We start from the raw sequence: 19,428 nt of genomic DNA on the forward strand, positions 1-19,428 counted from the left end.
CATGCCAACTGTCAGTATATCCCAGAAGTCAGTTGTTATAGAAAGTGTCCTGAGGATGGCAGTCTAAATTGGACTGGTTCCTGACCACTTATGAATCCAGGATCTGTAGTGCTGTACCAACTTTCACCATGCTTTGTAGAAACTGTCAGGTATTTATAAAAAGCGTTGGTTGGTACTTTGGGTAAGAACAGAACGTGTCAGATGGCTGTGAATACAGGCTTAGTCCTTGGGGTTATAGAAGATGATGTTGCTTTCGCCATCTTCTAGAACAGAGAGGCCTTTTGTTGCTTTTCTATAGAAAGCATCTATAGTAACTCATACTTAATGACACTGAAGATTTGGAAGGCTGTCTCTTAAGACCAGCAATTTCCTTCTACTCTCTTCTCTCTTTGTGTTGATGGTCTAAGGGAATTATTTTTCTCAATCCAGTTAGGCACCAGTCATCTCTGATTCAGTTTTTCTTGGCCTGGTTGTTACTTTCTTGGATGAAAATGCCATACATTTAACCTTTTTTCACCTCTTGCCAGCCTCTGTCCAGTCTGGGCTAGAAATTGCTTTGTTTTTTCATCCTTGTGCACTCAAGATAGCTGCCCATTTGTGAACCAGCTGTAGGGTGGGACAGCAGCTGCAGGGTATGGAAACTGAGTGCCAGGCTCTTTGCTGAGGGGAGAATTAGAGCTGCTCCCTGGTGTGGCACTGGAGGATCCATTACACAGACCCACTGGTCTTTTACTTCAATGGTCCATGCAGCTGGGACACCAGTAATATAAAATTGGACCATGCTCTGATGGCTCTTTATTGAGAGGTTTGAATATAACCAGTGTTAGAACAGCGCCATGCACACCTTGGATCCTTGCTACCCAGAGGCAGACGATGAATGGCACAGTAAAATCCAGGGCAGTCCAAACAGCTCTGCTTTCAAAGCATGTTGTGTTATTACTTTCAGTCTGTTTCACCATTTCAATATATGTTTAAGATAGTAGGTTATTATTATCTCCTGTGCAACAATGAATATTTTGTTTGCTTTAAAATTCTGTTTAACGCGAGAGCACACAAGGGAGGGGTGAGGATAGGTAAGACACCTAAAAAACTAGCTAGCATTTGTTGCCCTTAATGCAGAGAAACTAAAGCAGATACCTTAAAAGCAACTGAGGCCAATAGGAAAAGGGGAACAGGTACTAGAGAAAAGGTTAGATCAAAAAGAATTAACCTAGAAGGTAACACCCACGCACAGGAAATCAATGTGAGTCAATGCCCTGTATAGCTATCCTTATCTCAACCAGCAAAACCCCTTGTTCCTTCCTATTAATGCTTATACTGTCTCTACAACAAAATTAGAGATAAGGGGAAAATAGTTTCTGCTGGGTATTGAGGGGGGGGGGAGCGGGAGGGGGTGGAGTGGGTGGTAAGGGAGGGGGTGGGGGCAGGGGGGAGAAATGAACCAAGCCTTGTATGCACATATGAATAATAAAAGAAAAAAAAAAGAAAAAAAAATAAAATTCTGTTTAAGCACAGTTGTTACAATACATTGTTTGGAATACTTAGAATGAATCAAACTTATTTATTATAAAATCAATTATTTACATCAGTTTATTTTATCTTACAAATGTACTTGTTCTTGTATATTAGTAAGGTGAATGAACTTTAATGTCCTGAATAAGGTGAATAAAATAAACAAAAACATGTAATTTTTTGTGGGACTCTTATTTACAGTCTGAAAGACTAAATGTCCTCAGGTGGTTTGAACCTGAGGCTTCATGTTGGGTTTGTTTTGGGACTTTATGATATGGTGGTTTCCTAACACTTTTTTCCTGTTAGCTTTCTCAGAGCAGAAATGAAGGACACATGAAAGTGAGTTTCTTATTTGACTTCCAACTTCAAATGAAACTTAAAAGAAGGACTTTTTGTTGTTGTTTGCTTTTTGTTTGTTTTTGAGACCCTGTCTTCAACTCTGGAGTACTGGTATTGCAGGCATGTGCCATCATGCCCAGCAAAAAGGATGTTCTATTTAAGACAGGAAGGACAATATTGTCTTCAGTCTGGCAGTTTTTCTTTTTAGCATGGTGCAGTTATAGGAGCCAAGAGGCTAAAGAAAGAGGAAGAGCTGGCTTTCAGTTGAGGTGGTTGTGTTTGAGTGGGGCAATGTACAATGCTTCAGTGTCTCAACATTTGGATTAGTGTTTGATTATCATATCCAAGAGAATGAGACATATGGAACTAAAAAGTATGTAATTATTTTATTACAAATGTGTGTGCGCGCACACACACCCCCCCCCAAAAAAAAAAACTGACAGCCCAGTAAATTGCTAATAAGTAAAAGTTGCTTTGAATTGGACTTTATTAAAACATGTTTACACTTAAGTGGTGAACTGTAAACACTTCTATTTTGATTTCTGGGATATTCCTTATGGTAATTAACCTTTTTTTCCCCCTGCCTGCAGAACTGGCTAGATCCCACAAAAGAAATAAAGAGACAACTTCGAAGTGAGTATTTAAATAATCTTTTTTAAAATTATTAATTGTTACATCTGTTATTTCCATCTTTCATAAAATATATAGGTTGACTTTATGAGTAGAATAGTGATATATTGAGCTTAAATTCTCTAAAAGTACATGTGTGTGCACAGTAGCATCCAATGAAGATCTGTTGACTTTTGAGTGAGAGAAAAGGTAGTATGCTAATGATGACAGAAGGACAAAAAAGCACATTGAACAAGAGCATGAGAGTCAAGAATTTTCAAGTCCACAAATGAAAGATCCTGTGAAGTCTTCAAATGTGTGTAGAACTGGATAACTTATACACACAACCTTTTATATATGGTTAAAAATGTTATTAGCAAAATTCAGACTAGTGGTATCTGTTATCTACCCACACACACACACTTTTTTTTCTTCTAAGCCAACAAAAACATGACAAAAGCAAAATATTAATGTTAATGTATAAATAAAAGTGTTATATAGTTCATGACATGGTTGGTTGACAGTCATTCTTCATGGCTGACAAATACAGCAAAGTATGTGTTATATACAAGTATATCTACACCTACTCTATGAAATTTGGGAAACAATTTTATCATCTTAAACTACTTATAAGTTTTACTGTACATCCCCTTCATTAGGATCTTTTGAAATACTTCCTTCACATAGCTCATTAATAATCATCTGAATAACTATTGTGATCACTTGATCATTACTCCCCTTCCCCCAACAATGTGGGAAATTTTTTTGTTTTGTTTTTGATGGTGTTGAGGATCATACCAGGTCCTTGCACATACTAGGCGAGTGTTATACCACTGAGCTATATATATCCCCGGTGCTTCTAGACCTTGAACTCAAGATACTCCTGCCTCACTTTTTGAGTGCTGGGATTATAGGTGTGTATCACCATGTCTTGTTTTAACTTTTTTTAAAGGTTGGAGAGTATTTAGGAACTGGAGAGCCTGTGGGTAAAGCAAATCTTATCTCATTACCATTACATGGAGGGTATATTAAATTTTTTGTGCAATATATCACCATAAAAAGTATGTGCCAGTAAATATTTATTAAATAGTGACCCTATTACTATTTATTTATTTGGAGTATATATTAAATTTTTTGTGCAATATGTCACCATACAAAGTATGTGCCAGTAAATATTTATTAAAAAGTGACCCTATTACTACTTGTTTATTTGAGACCAGGTCTCATTGTGTATCCCCAACTTGTCTTGAACTTGCTTTGTAGCCCAAGCTTACCTCAAACTCAGTTCCTCCTGCCTTGGCCTATGTTATTTTCGATTTTATTTTTCGTTTCATTTTGTTTTATAAATGATATTAATGATATTAATAAGAAAATTCTGCAAACTGACTGATGGTGGAATAAATCTGTACTGTATCAAAATAGTCATTTTGTAGTTTGGATAAATAACCATGATGTTACATAATTACAGATCTTCCTTGGCTGTTCACTTTTAATGTGAAGTTTTATCCTCCTGATCCTTCTCAACTGACTGAAGATATCACCAGGTACTGCTTTTTGCTTTTAAAAGTGAATATTTCCTTAACTCTTTATTTCTGTGCCCTAGGAGCATGGATTGAATTTTAAATCAATGTTTTTGTAAGTTTTCTCCCATCCAAGTACTAACCAGGCCTGATCCTGCTTAGCTACTGAAATCAGATGAGTTCGGGTGCATTCATGGTGGTATTGCTGTAGACTATGTTTTCCTAGAAATGAATTCCTTCCCCAGATAGTTTGAAATGTTGTCAGTTTGAGAAATTTTACTTTTTCTTAGTTCTTCTCATTATATTTGAGTAATAAAATATTTTTTAAATGATATTGTTGGCAACTTCATTATATTTTTTAACTTTCTATTGAGCAGTACTAGGATTTGAACTCAGGGCTTCATGCTTGCTAGGCAGGGTTTCTATTGCTTGAGCCACACTTCCAGCCCATCTTTGTTATATTTTTAAAAGACACTGATGTTTAGTATTTCAGATTTTAATTCTAAGATGGTTATTATTATTATAACCCAAGTGTGCTGTGTACTAGCCTCATACAGATGATGTACATTTGTATTTACTCTTACATTTAGTACATAATGAAATTATTTTTAAAAGCCAATTGAGCTTGTAATTTTTTTCTCATTTTTATCCCTTTCCCCCATAGATAAGACAACCTATAAAACTAACTGAGTAGAATTTCTTATGTAGAGCCAGTGGCTGATTCATTTTCATTTCCTCTGATGTTATGTGGGTTATGGGAACATATGCTTAAGTTGCAAATACAAAATTCAGTTCAGGAGCAGCATTTGCTGATCATGAGTGTGACTGAAGCTTTGAGTGGTAGCCAAGGAACTCTGTGAATTAGCAAGTGCCTTGACTTCTTAGCCCTGTAGACTGGGTGAATGATAGGATTCCCTAGCTTTGTTAAAAGTACAAATGGTGATTCTTAAATATTTTTCAAAGGTTATTCACACTGCCAAGGAAGGCTGTGTATAGTGTGTGTACTGTTAGAAAACAAGAAGGTCTGTACTTGTTTCTGGTTCCTGTGCCTGTGATGGCTTTCTGCTATGTCAGTTTGTTCATTGAGTTGTACACTTACTTAAAAAGTATATAATATCCATGAGAGTTAGGAATGTTAGAGATTTCTTTCTGAGGTTGAAAAAATAGGGAACCTTTTGTTTGTTCTTCCTTTACTACTAAAGGAATGTGCTAAGTAGGAATGTGCTCCTGTACTAATTGATTACTACTAATACTCAAATTATGCTATGGTTGAATTAGCTTCAGCTAGTAAATAATAAGTGATAGCTTTTGAAACAGCATAGTGAGCTGTGTAGAGAAAAAACCCTGACAGGTTGGCATGTGGAGAACATAGAGCTTTACTGCAAGAGTGTCTTTGAACAGTGCATGCAAGGGGGATTTGTGACCCAGTGTCCTTTCTGTATATACACTCCTCCTGGCAGTAATTTGTTTAGGAGATGATAATACTGTGGTGATTGCAACTTTATGGTGTCTGTAAGTGCTTTGGTTTTCCATATAAGTAGGGCTTGAGCAGGCTTCCTCTGTTGTGGGAGGACTGATAGTCTGCTTTGGTGCTTAAAGCCTCAGTAGTGCAGGTATACCAGCCACCTGCTTGTATTTGGGACCTGGCAGCCCAACTGCCATGATTTAAATTTGCATTGTGACTTGAGTGAACATTTAGAAGGTGGGGTAGACTTAAGAAGAGGCCAAGAACATCATTCAGAACGAAGTCTGAAGAATGCTTTCTCATGCTGTGTGAAGAAAATGGAGCTGGGAAACTCAGGAAGCTCTTGCCAGTTTTTGTTTGAAGTTCTTAGGACTTAGGCTTTGAAAACAGAAAGAAACCAATGTGAGAAGTAGAGAAAATAATGTAAAAAGAAGCAACAGGGTGGAAACTTTGCATTCAGGTTTTCAAAGTGTCATAAAATGTAAAGAACTTGTACTGTTATTGGTCAGAGAATTTGAGGATAACCTGGACTCAATTTAAAATTTGTTTTTCTAAAGTAAGTATACTTGTGTTCATGTTGTTCTAGGGGGTCAAGGAGATATAATCTTCCTTAAAAACAGCTCCTGCAATGCATGAAAATACCTGGACTGTGGGAAGATTTTTATTCTCTTCAGAAAATTATTTACAAAGTATGGCCAAGTACTTTACTAACTGTAGGACTATGAAGAGTCCCTGCCCTGTCTGATGATAGATTGGATGGTAATTCAGGTGTAAATGAACTGAACTAGCCAGGTGATGAGAGATTTGCTTGCTTTCTGATTCATCACTAGTGAGGCTTGGACTAGAGGCTGGAACTCACTTGAGTGTGGAGGGTAGAGAGCAAGAAGAGGATTGGGTCCTAAAAACCCAAGCCAGGCAAAAATGTCCACAGGAAGAAGATGGCCTGTTATCAGTAGGAATAACAGTCTCCCAAAAACTCTCCAAGAATGAGGATGCTGCCATTTATTTCAGAGGGGTCAAAGGTGACTTTAGCCAGGGATGAAATTCAAGAATAGAAGTCAGGTGTTTTTAAATATCACCAAAAGGAGTTAATAGTGGGGCTGAAAAAAAAATACAAATTACATGTTTTTGTATGTTAATTTGGTGCAAAGCAAAATTTTTTTTATAATGGTGTAGTTAAACACTTGGATCATTGACTACGTTACTATATAGTTACTATGCTTTACTGTAGTTACCAGGTATTGATTCCCAGGCACTGGGAATAGTGTCTAACTTTTACCTTTAGATTCAAAGGAGGGTAGTTCTTCCCATTTTTATAGGCAGCAAATTAGTTTCAGGCAAGTCATCTAACTCCCCTTCTCCCCTTCCTGAGGATTGAATTCAGGGCCTTGTGCTTGCTAGGCAAGCACTCTACCACTTGAGCCAAACCTCCAGTCCTTTTGCTTTTAGTTTAGTTTTCAGGCAAGGCCTTATGCTTTTGGCCAGGTTGACCTTAGAATGCGATCCTTCTGCTCCACCTACCAAGTAGCTGATTACAGGTGTTCGCCACCATACCTGTTCAAGAAAACTCTCTCTAAGTTACATAAAGTCAGCTTTTCCTGACTTCTAAACTGCATACTTTTTCTACTAATAGGAGCTAACTGCCTCTTTATATTAAAGTCAGTGTACAGCTAAGGGCTTCAAAGTAGATTTAGTTATAATTGTCGTTAAAAGAATTTCAGAAAAAGAAGAAATTAGTATGAACAAGGTAGAGATGGATGGGGCACTAGTGGTTCATGCCACGTCTGTAATCCTAGCTACTTGGGAGGATCATAGTTTGAGGCCAGCCTGGGCAAACAGTTTGTGAGACACCCCCCCCCATCTCTAAAATAACCAGAGGAAAATAAACTGGAGGTGTGGCTCAAGTGGTAGAGCACCTGCTTTTAGAACCCTTGAGTTCAAATCTCAGTTCTTCCACCTGCCCCCTCCCCAAAAAAAAGCAGAGATGATCAAAGTGGACGAATTGAGCTTTTTTTTTAAACAAATGATGAAGACTTGTGTTTTTTTATATTTCATAATCTTTATAACTTTTGAGAGGTGTGCTAATTTTTATTATAATTTTAAATTCAAGGAGACAGTTTAAATGGCTGAAATTTTTATTTCACTCACAAAACTACAGCAACAGTAATCATAAGCTAAGTATTACCAAAAGTTAAGTTTAGAAATTCCATTTTCTTAATTAGCCTTCTGTACTTAGTTTCAACTATAAATAAAACTACAAGCTTAGGATTCCAAAGAGCAAGGTGAGGCTTCTTATAAGGAATTGTTTTTTTATGGATATGAAGAGTGCCAGTAATGTATATTTATTTTCAAAGGAATATTAGAATTTAAGGAATTATGAGTGCTATGGTGTTAAATTTGTTCTCCTCCACTCTTTTCTCTGCTCTTTACAGATACTTCTTGTGCCTTCAGCTCCGGCAGGACATCACCTCTGGCCGCCTGCCCTGCTCCTTTGTTACTCATGCCCTGTTGGGATCCTACACACTACAGGCTGAACTTGGAGACTATGACCCAGAAGAGCAAGGCAGTATTGACCTCAGTGATTTCCAGTTTGCTCCCAACCAGACTAAGGAGCTGGAGGAGAAAGTGGCAGAACTGCATAAAACCCACAGGTCTGTTGACCTCTTGGTTGCTGGAGAAAGATTGGCCTTGACAGATTTAAATAGTTTGTTTTAAATAATTTACTCAACTTTGGAGCAGTTTAGGGGGTATTATCCAGTTTTACCTTTTGTAGCTTCACTTGGGACTGATCAGGACAGCAAATAACCCTTGAGATGTCCTTTGTTTTTATGACTGTAATATGAGGAGTTCTGTTCTTGAAGCCAAATGCCTTCATTTGTTGGAAAAAAAGTACTTTTCTATACAACATTTCCTTCTCCCTACCCGCAGTGCCATTCCTTAACACATACACAAGAAATAAACATACCCACGTGCTTGTTTGTCATTTATTTTACACTTCTTTTGCCTTTAAATGTTTTTTATTACTATATTTGATAAGAAAGCCAGGGAGGTAATGTTGCTCCAGATTTGAATTAGAAATGTGAGTGGTGAAGATGTAGGAGTAGTGACTAAAATGTTCAGGTGGTTCTATATTCCACAGAAGATGCTCTTTTGGTTTAGATAAAGATTACTTAAATTACTTCATTACCATGCACCCTTTGATTACTTTTATATATGTGTGAACCACCAGTACCTGGCCACTTTAAAATTTTAATTTGAAATGTCAGGTGCCAAAATGCCATGGGGAATATATCGACACTAATGGGACATAATCCTGTCTTCTAAAAGCTTAAAAATTGTTTAGTTGGGGAATAGATGGGAATGGGAATAATTATGTGTGGGAAGAATATAATGTGTTGTTTACCATAGGTATAAAAATCAAATACAAGTAATCCTGATCTTCATTATGATCAGTCCTAACAAAATAAAATTAACGTGTAAGAATTTGTTTTAGATGGATGAAAACACTGGCTTTTTATTTTCAGTTAATTTACCTTATACTCATTATTGCTGGAGCTTTTCTCCCTAGTGGAAATTATCAAAAGCAGCATTTTAAGATAGATGAGTATAAGGTAGAGGTCTAGTTCCTTGAAAAGAGCAAGTTAAGATTAGAGGATCTTAAGATCCTCTTTTCACCTTTTTAAGGTGAGTCTTCTAACCTATTTTCTGCTTTCCTGCAAACTTAGCTGTGTTAGTCCAAGCTCACATGCTCCTTCCCCATTGTGAGCGCATTTGCTTTACGTCTACAGTGAGGTAATACTGTTTCTTTTGGTTCTTAGGGGCTTATCTCCAGCACAAGCTGATTCTCAATTCTTAGAAAATGCAAAACGGCTTTCCATGTATGGTGTTGACCTTCATCATGCCAAGGTAAATGCAATAAGAATTACATCATTCCAGTCTATTGACTGAAATTTGGAGAATGCTCCAGTTTCAGAAGAGCTGTTCACTTTGGAAACAGTCAATTTGTCATCACTCAAACATCTTTGAAAAAGTTTTTTAATTATGATGTTCATGGTTGTAGGGAGGAATCATTTATTCTTCCCTCTAGTTTTTCCTTCTTTATCTAGTCTTTTTAATCAATAACCTTTTGTAGGTTCTTTTAAGACTCAACTGTCAGCCTGTTTTATTCTTTATCTTCTTATCCTGGATCATTCTGTGTCCCAGCTTCTGCTAGGTCAAGTGTTGCCTCTGTGCCAGCTCCCTTTCCCACCTCTGTTTTAGAAAAACAGAGCAGATCTTAGCAAGCACAAAAGGGCACAAATTGGCACAAATATGACTTAACCCCTAGCTTCTAGCTTCTGGGTTGAGAAGGAGCCCTGGACCCAGGATTTTCTCTGTAGGTATGGTTTGTTCTTTGTGAGAGGTAGTCTGGCCCAGACTCCAGGTGATAAAGCACCTCAGTCTAATTTGAGTATAAAGAACAGGTTAATGAACACATATACTAGATGATGGTGGGGTTGGTTTGGGAGGATGCCAGTAACCCAGCATCCCTACTTCCCAATCCTAAGCTTATATGATCACAGAGTGGGTGAGAGTTGAAGAGAAAAAAGAGGCCAGGTGAAAGATTTGGTTTTGCAAAGTACTTCCATAGTCAACATACTGAAAAAACCTACCAACCCTGCCAATCCCCAAACAGAGTTTAGGAAGCTCAGATTATATGATTTGAGAAGGCTCCAGGAAAGCTTTCTAGTAAAAGATACCTTCCCTTTCTAGACTTCAGATTAATTATTCTTTCTTTTGTCTTATTAATCACATTTCATATTTACAAAGTACTCTTTTTTCCTTAGTGGCTTCCTGTATTTAAAAAGTATTTTTCCTATTACAAAATAATATGCATCATAGAAAATAGAAGCAAAAGGAAGAAAATAAAAGTTATTTGTGCAGAGATAGTTAATTTTTTGATACATTTTCTTGCATTCCTTTTAAAAACTCAGAGCAGTTGAATTCTCATGCCTCTTTAAAATGAGGTCATATTACTAGTTACTGTTTTTGTTATTTTTTGCTTGCAATTTTACTTGCAATTGTAAATTCACATGAGCAGTAACTAATCTATGATAATGTCATTTTTAAGTGCTAGATGCTATATGACTTTAATTTTTAAAAATATTTTCCCACATACCATCTTATTTAAAATTTGAATGTTTGTAACTACACAAAAAAGCGTGCATAATGTCACATATTGTTAAGCAATCCTCTCTACCTGATAGCAATTGATAAATCCTACTAGGAGTTACAATCTTCCTAACCCTTGAGTGTTTTTTTTTCCTTCTTAGCTCATTTCTACATGAGAGCAGACTAGGTTAACCAAGAAACAAGAATAAGAGAGAGAGGAAGAACAGGTCTGGAAGCAAAGAGGCCCCACACCTAGCTTGTCTCTGTTCTTTAAACCCTGTTATCTTACACATGTAATTCTTTTTTGGGGGAGTGCAGAGAAGTTGCTGAGAATTGAACCCAGGACTTCATGCATGCTAAGCAAGCAAGCACTCTACCACTGAGCTGTACCTCAAGTTCTAGTTACTTGTTATTTGATGTTGGTTTTTGCTCTGTAGTTGGGAACAGAATACTAAAAAGTTTCAAAGAACCACTTACTCATTTATTCTATTTCCAGTTAGACTGATTTGATAAGAAAGATATTTCTGACTTACAGGACAAAAAAATATGTAACAATTCAAAAGAACTTTTCATGTAGTTTAAAGTTTTGTTGGGGGTTTTGTTTGTGTGTGATTTTTTTTGAGACAGGGTCTCCCTAGCTTTGAACTCACATTCCTCCTGTCTTTGCCTCCTGAGTGCTGGGAATATAGGTGTGCATTAACCATGCTCAGCTAGTTTTGTGCTTTCAGAAAGTGAAAACATATTTCATTGCCTTGAAATCGATTTTTTTTTCTTTTTTATTGGAAGAGATTTTTCTTTTGTGTATGTGTGTGTTTTGCTGGGGATTGAACCCAGAGCGTTGCACATGCTAGGCTGTGCTCTACTGCTGAGCTGTTATATCCCTAGCTTTGTTTTTTAAAATAGCATCTCTGTGTATAGCCCAGGCTGGCTTTGAACGTGTGGTCCTCCTACTGCCTTCTGAGTGCTGGGATTACAGGCATGAGCTACTTGAAGAGTTCTTAATGGCATGTTCAAGTTAGAATAAGTTGTAAGAGTGTTACCAATAGAAGAATTTTTGACAAAGGGTCATGGAAGCCACAAAAGTAGTAGAATTCCCCCGGCAGGTGTCAGTGGCCCTCTTCTTAAGCAAAAAAGGTGTCTTAGTAGGTGCAAGGGCAGAGAGTGGTAGCCAGAATGTAGATGGAGAGAGTCTTTAGAGGAGCCATTGTCAGAAGGGCACAGCCAGCCTGATGTGGCCACATAGGGAGAGAATCTGGGTATGAAATACCTTGACTTGCCTTCCCTTCTTTTCCTTGATCTCATATAAGAATTCTACCCGTGTAAACCTGCTCAGAAACAGTGGGTCTGGCTTCCTATTGGCATCCACACTGACAGTGTTTTGAAGGGACAGGGAACAAGACAATGAGGGGTGGGGTGTTGCTGCTCTGACACTTGCTAAATGTCAGATTGCAGACATGGAAGATACAGGGATGGTTTTTTTCCCCATTGACTTCATACCCTTTATCTGTAATTTCTGTTCCCACAAATACTGATGATTCTAAAGTAATTATGTGCAACAACCATGAATCACCCAGTTTACTTGTGTGTAGGTGGTGTTTATTTTGAAGTCAGATAAAATAGTTTCCTTGTCTTGTCTAAAGATTGCTTCAGACTAGAGATGGCTTTGTTCTGTGTTTCAAATGAGGGTTTCCTTCCCAGTTATGGTGAGAACGTGTTGGCTCAGGCCATCTCCCTCCTTCTGCCTCTGGCCATGGGCAGTGATACCTCAGGAAAACACACCCTTTGGGTGTAGTGTCAGGTTGCTTGGGCACCTTGCTTGATGCACCCAGCCTTTCCCACTATTCCTAGAGAGAGCTGTGAATGTCCAGATGCAGATGAGTAAAGCTTTTTATAGGTCAGATTTTTAAAACCTGTTCACATTGGTCTAAGATAATTTTGTGTACTTACATATGAATTATTCAAGTATCACAGCAGAGAATGAAATTGTTATCAGTTGCTTAGTGCTGTACTTTTAGTTTTTAAAACTAATACAAATTGTATTAAATTGTTCTTAGGAAAGAAAAATGCTGTGTTATTAAATTGGGACTTAGACTAGATATGGTGTTAGCTCTGGCCATTTTTTTTGTGTGTGAGAATTTGTTCCACATTGTTATGATTTTTGAAAATGTGAATATCTCTTCAATTTTATACATTGTGAATGAGGTTGTTCTCCCTTTAAAGAAAAATAATTATTTTTTGTGTTTTGAAATATTATGCATCTTAAATCTTCAGCACTACTTTAAATATGAGGAGACAATTTTTCCACTTTTGTCTGTAAATTTATTTGACTTAAAAAATCTTTCAGGCTTGTGATTATTTTATACTGTCATCTATTCTAAATTAAATCTCTGGGGAAAGAAAACTATAAATAACCTCAAAAGTTGTCTCAGTCCTTTGCAATATGCCAGCCCAAGAAATGTTTAATGAGAACCTGATGTCAGCACTCCCTAAGTTACTTAAAAATTGCTTGAAAGAATTCAGAGATTTCAACACTTATCATCCTAGAAGAGAAGTTTTCTGTGAGGGATTGGTATTTTGCAAAGTATAGGTATAATTTTAATATGTCAGCCAGCATAATCCATCTGAGATAAGCTTGCTAAAGGTAAAATGTCTGAAGACACTTAGGTATGCCAACAGACTGTCCCTGTGGGCTGAATGGCCTCTAGGAAAACATTTTATCTTCCATATCTTCAAGATATCTAAATCTAGTTCTGTTTCCTTTCTTCCCTATTAGCTCTTCAGAGCTTGAAAATAATTGAATTGTACTTTTTGAAGAATACCGTGTCCTATAGTTATAGTGCCATAATTTTTTGCCAAATGAAGCTTGATCTCTGAAGATAACATATTTGAGATATACATGTGTCCTATTATTGGCATTAACTTGTGTATTGTCACTAACATTTAAATACAAACATGTTAAATTGGCATTCCCAATCATTGTAGGGGGTAATTAACCCCCTGTCTATATAACTGTCCTAGTTCTAACTGTGGTTAAATGGGTTATGCTTGGCAGGACTCAGAAGGTGTGGACATCAAGCTGGGCGTGTGTGCTAATGGACTCCTTATTTACAAAGACAGACTGAGAATCAATCGTTTTGCTTGGCCGAAAATCCTGAAAATTTCCTATAAGCGCAGTAACTTCTACATTAAAGTTAGGCCAGCAGAGGTAAGCAATGTCCTGTACTGATTAGATGGCTACAATGCTTTCCTTTTAGTGCATTCATTTCTATTTTAAGAGAAGGAATTATTCTTTGTTGTTCTATGGTATAAAGGTCATGGTTGCTGAATGGAAAAAGCTGTATATGCATATTCCTATTATACAACCACTACATTTTGTACAGAATAAAAAAAGTAACATATGCCTGGCACATAGTGGGAGCTTCTTTTTTTGTTGGTGGCAGAAATCAATAGAAAGGTGATAAATTCATTTTAGTGAACAGTGAGAATAGTCCATTTATGTGAGTAGTTTATACTTGCTTTTCATAGAAAATAGATTTATAGTCTGAAAAAATTCATTTTGCATGATTATATTAGACACATTAATACTTACTTTTCTGAAGAATTAATTTGCGGAAACAACTGAGTCCGTGTTCATCAGTAGCTTCTAGTCAGTGCTTAAGGAACTATGCTGATTTGCTTTATGGATTTATTCCAGCTGGAACAGTTTGAGAGCACCATTGGATTCAAACTGCCAAATCATCGGGCTGCTAAAAGGCTGTGGAAGGTGTGCGTGGAACATCATACTTTCTACAGGTAACTTTAAGAAATGCTGTTGGTGCCCTCTACGGATTGCGGTGGTAGTGGCTGCTATGGAAAGTACATTGATCCCCTGCCTTAGGGTTCTTATTCTCTTTAGGGTAACTTGGCTGTCACATGTAGTCCAGTTCTATGTCCTGTTCTGTAGTTTGAGCCTGGGCTGTGATCTGCTTCTGCATTGCCCAGTCTCTGTTTTCTGACTGTCACCACCTTTCTTTCTACCACCACCATACTGCCCCAACCTGCTGCCATCCATTCCCACATCACTCATCTTGGGTGTGATGTAGCTGTTCTTATCAACTGCTCCTGGCTTAACTTCTTTCTCAAGCTAGCCTAGACCTGTGATCTGTCCTTTATGTTGTTTTGTAGGAGTGTTCAAATCCCCTCAAACCCCTACCTTCTTTGAATACCAGTCTTTGGTGCTGGATCAATCCTGTGTCCTGGCTCATCTCTCTGTACCTATGTTATTCAGTGCTACCTTAATTAGTACTCCTATGGTAATGTAAGCACTACTTTATAATCAAAAAACCAGCACAACTGTGGATTAATGCTATTACAGATAATGATTTTGGTCATTATCAGAGAGGCTCAGTGCTTCCAAACAGTCAATCAGCCCTTTCCTTTCCATTGCCATCCCAAATACTCAGTCTTTTCGAAGTCTTCTAGAGTCCCTAGTAATATACTTGCCTCTCTCCTCAGGTGGTCTCTGTTGTGCAGTACAATCTTCGGAGAAGCTGGAGGTCATCAGTATTCTCCCTTACATGCACCTTGTCTTCTTTCTCTTTTGTCCCTAATTTAGCATCACTTTCCCTTGTCTGCAGTGTCTTCACCACCTCTCTTCTCTTTATTTTTGGTAATACTGGAATTTGAATTTAGGGTCTGACACTTGCTAGTCTATCACTCGAGCCATGCCCCCACCTCTTTTTTTGCTACAGTTATTTTTCAGATAGGGTTTCATGTCTTTGCCCAGGGTGAGCCACAAGCTGTGATCCTCTACCTATGCTTCCAGTGTAGCTGGGATCACAGGCACATACCATCATGCCAGGCTTATTGGTTGAGGTGGGTCTTGCTAATTTTTTACCCAGATTGACCTTGAACTATGATCTCTGGATTGCCACCTCTCAGGCAGCTGGAATTACAGAAGTGAGCCACAGTGCCTATCCTCTCCTATCTTAAGGAAGGGATAGTTAATCTTTTTCTTTGATCCCTCAGTTTGTACCTCCCAAAAGAATCCTGCTTGGTAAGTTGTATACTTTCTAGTGGATGCCTTTGATTTCTTAGGCCAATAAACGTGCCCATGTTTAACTCTTTTAAAAAACAAAACAAAATAAAAACTCCAGAAGATCTTTGACAACCCCCTGCCACCCCAAGCTAATTATCTTTTGTTGTCCTGTCTCCTTTTGTACTTTTCTTCAAGGGCATATTTTTTGACAAATAGTTTGGTTACTTTAATTTGTTCTGTCTTCTTTGACTGCAATCTATAGAGATGTATATGGAGACCCTTTGTTTTTAGCGTTTTTACTCTGGATTTAGTTTCTGATGCTATTCTATCACATACTAGCTGTGTAATTGTGGTCAGTTACTCAGCCTGTCTGTGCTTCACTTTTATCATCCATATATGATGTTAATAATAGTTTGAAAATTAAAAGAGATTATGTGATAAACCTACAACCATTTCTGGTGTATGACAATACTTTTATCACCATCATCATTCTTTGTTTTGTACCATAGTGTGCTATTTTTGATAGCAAATTATCAGTGAACATAAATTACTCCTTGAAGTTAAATTGAACAGATCTACTTTCAGAACTACTTTACTATACTTATTTTAAAGGAGAAATATAACTCAAAACATACTTGAATCCATCTGAGTTATACTGATCATACAAGTCCTTGAAAAGTTTGTAATTTCTCTTGGTAGCCATAACAGATTCATCCTCAAGACAATATAACTCTGCCTTATACAGCTAGTAAAGAATATTTATGGTACAGGAAAGAAAGCAGGCTTTCTGTAAAAAATGGTGATAGAAACAGTAATCCTTTTGGAAATGACAAGTGCCAACATTCATTGAGCATTTGTTGCTGTTAGACACAATTAATTGCTTCATACTGGTAGCTTATTTGTTCCAGTAAGGACCTGGCTCTGGGGCTAAGCCCCACATTTCTCATTTTTCTGTTATTTGACCTCTTATACTTAGGGGTTTCTGAGATGTGTTAGCCCTGCAAAGCCTCAGGTCCCTCCCTCTATTTTTGCTAATATGCCACAAATTTAAAAGTACACGAGTTTGCGTCTGCCAACTTTTGAGATAATGGTTAACAAAAATATTTTTATGTTTATAAATCTTATATAGCACTTCCAAAGCTATATAAAACAGTTTGTTTAATACAGAAAGGACAAATCATTATGTATCCATAGACTATGTTAAATTGGATCAGTGGATTTTGTTGCTTCAGTTTATCACAAATAGTATAAATTTTTTATTTCTAAAATTACCAGGTTTGCAGATTGAAGCTATTAAAAAATAAACAGATTTTTCTATTAATTGATAGCCAGTCAGCCAGACTAGTATTAGTGGAATAAGAATATGGTAATAAAGCTGGTACACCAAACAGATCCTGTCTGGGGGTTGGTAACAGTGGGAGGGGGAGGATATAAGGAAAGAGAGTAGGAGGATGAATGAAGTGGAAATACTGTGTGCCCATGTATGAAAATGGAAGAATGAGACCTGTTGAAACTATTCCAGGACTGGGGGGGAGATGAGTTCAACTATAATATATTTTAAGAACTTTTTAAAATGTCACAATGTACCCCCAGTACAATAATAATATGATAGTAAAAAATGTAAAAAAAAAAGAAAGAAACCTGTTACCCTTGCTTGAACATTTCATAGAGACTGTCATCATTCTAAGATTCTAAGTGCTGTGTACAGTTTAATTCTTTTAATCTTTATAAAACATCTTATGTGGCAGTTCTGTTATTTACATTTACACATGTAGAAAAGAAGGATCAGATTTTTTTCTGTCCTCATTTTAGTCAGGTTTGCCAGGGGTCTGTCAATCTTACTTATTTTTTCAAAGAACCACCTTTTTGTTTCATTGATTTTTTTTTTTTTTTGGTATGGTTTTCCTTTTTTAGTTGTTTCTATTTCACTGATTTCTGTCCTTATTTTAAGTATTTCTCTCCTTCTGCTTGTTTTGGGATTTTCTTGTTCTTGGTTTTCTAGGACTTTGAGCTATAGTATTAGATGATTGACTTGAAATCTTTCTGACCTGTTAATGTATCCACTCATGGCTATAAACTTTCCTCTTAGGTCTGCCTTTGCTGTGTCCCATAGGTTCTGGTAGGTCATGTTTTCATTTTCCTTAACTTCCAGGAACCTTTTAATTTCCTCTTTTATTTCATCAATGACCTGTTGATCACTGAGCAATGTGTTGTTTAGCCTCCAATTGTTTGCATGTTTTTTACTGCTGTTTTTGTTGTTGATTTCTAGTTTTAATGCATTGTGCTCAGATAGAATACAGGGGATTATTTCTATTTTCTTATATTTGCTGAGGCTTGTTTTGTGCCCTAAGAGATGATCAGTTTTGGAGAAGGTTCCATGAGCTGCTGAGAAGAATGTATATTGTGCAGAGGTTGGATGAAATAGTCTGTAGACATCAGCTAGGTCCATTTGATCTATGGTGTGATTTAGTTCTATGATTTCTTAATTGCTTTTTTTGTTTGGATGACCTATTAGTGATAGGGGGTGTTAAGGTCTCCCACTACCACTGTGTTGGAGTTTATGTTTTTAGGTCCTTCACAATATCTTTGATGAAATTGGGTGCATTGACGTTGGGTGCATATAGGTTGATAATTGTTATTTCCTTTGGTGTATTTCCCCTTTTATTAGTATGGAGTGTCCTTCTTTATCTCATTTGGTCAATGTAAGTTTGAAATCTATCTTGTCCGAGATAAGCATTGCTACTCCTGCCTGTTTTGGAGGGCCATTGGCTTGGTAAATATTCTTCCAGCCTTTCACTCTCAGTCAGTGCTTGTTTCCGTCAATGAGGTGGTCTCCTGTAGGCAGCAGATTGTTGGATCTTTCTTTTTAATCCAGTTTGCCAATCAGTGTCTTTTGATGGGGGAATTAAGTCCGTTATAGTTAGTATTGATAAGTACGTGGTGATCCCTGTCATGTAGTTGTCTTTGTTGTTTAAGAGTTTGGTTGTGTGCAGCTGAATCAATGTTACTCTCTCCTTTCTTCCCTTTTCTTTTCCTGTGGTTTGGTATTGCCTGGCCTTTCGTGGTTTTGTTTGCTTTCGCTTTCTGTGTGCAGAATTCCTTGGAGAATCTTTTATAGTGTTGGCTTAGTGGTCATATATTGTTTTAGTTTCTGCTTATAATGGAAGACTTTTATTGCTCCATCTATTTTGAATGATAGTTTTGCAGGATAGAGTATCCTAGGGCTGAAGTTACTTTCATTTAGGGCCCAGAAGACCTCTCTCCATTCTATTCTTGCTTTTAAGGTTTCCACCGAGAAATCTGCTGTGATTTTGATGGTTTTACCTTTGTATGTTATTTGTTTTTTCTCTCTTAGAGTCTTCAATGTTCTTTCTCTAGTCTCTGTGCTTATTGTTTTAATGATAATAAGTTGTGGGGTAGTTCTATTTTGGTCAAGTCTGTTTGGTGTTCTGGAGGCTTCCTGTACCTGAATGGGCATAGTTTTCTCTAGATTTGGGAAATTTTTTGTAATTATTTTGTTGAATATATTACGCATTCCTTTTGCTTGGTTCTCTTCTCCTTCAATACCTATGATTCTCAGGTATGGTCTTTTGATGGAGTCAGTAAGTTCTTGCATATTCCTTTCACAGGACTTGAGTTGTTTGACTAATAGTTCTTTGGTTTTTCCTTTAATTACCATTTCATCTTCAAGTTCTGAGGTTCTGTCTTCTGTTTGTTCTATTCTGCTGGAATGGTCTTCCATTTTGTTTTGTATTTCTGTTTCATACTTTTTTTTTAAGGTTTTCCATATTGTGGGTCATACCATCTTTAATATT

At 37.1% G+C, this 19,428-nt stretch overlaps 1 protein-coding gene across 33 annotated transcripts in view; it reads left to right on the top strand.

Moving 5' to 3' along the window:
* Positions 1–19,428, top strand: part of Epb41l2 (erythrocyte membrane protein band 4.1 like 2) — a 199,187-nt gene that overhangs the window by 120,205 nt on the left and 59,554 nt on the right. For 21 of the 33 annotated variants that reach the window (XM_074074649.1, XM_074074742.1, XM_074074794.1 and 18 more), the window contains 7 exons: positions 1,819–1,851; positions 2,442–2,484; positions 3,929–4,004; positions 7,878–8,096; positions 9,264–9,351; positions 13,649–13,801; positions 14,291–14,388. In XM_074074649.1, the coding sequence (XP_073930750.1) occupies positions 1,819–1,851; positions 2,442–2,484; positions 3,929–4,004; positions 7,878–8,096; positions 9,264–9,351; positions 13,649–13,801; positions 14,291–14,388 (710 nt within the window). The remainder of the gene's footprint in view (positions 1–1,818; positions 1,852–2,441; positions 2,485–3,928; positions 4,005–7,877; positions 8,097–9,263; positions 9,352–13,648; positions 13,802–14,290; positions 14,389–19,428) is intronic. The other 12 variants (XM_074074714.1, XM_074074727.1, XM_020162568.2 and 9 more) reach the window with 1 other exon arrangement.

The sequence above is a fragment of the Castor canadensis genome, chromosome 1, assembly GCF_047511655.1.
Source record: "Castor canadensis chromosome 1, mCasCan1.hap1v2, whole genome shotgun sequence".
In the NCBI taxonomy this organism is placed as follows: domain Eukaryota; kingdom Metazoa; phylum Chordata; class Mammalia; order Rodentia; family Castoridae; genus Castor; species Castor canadensis.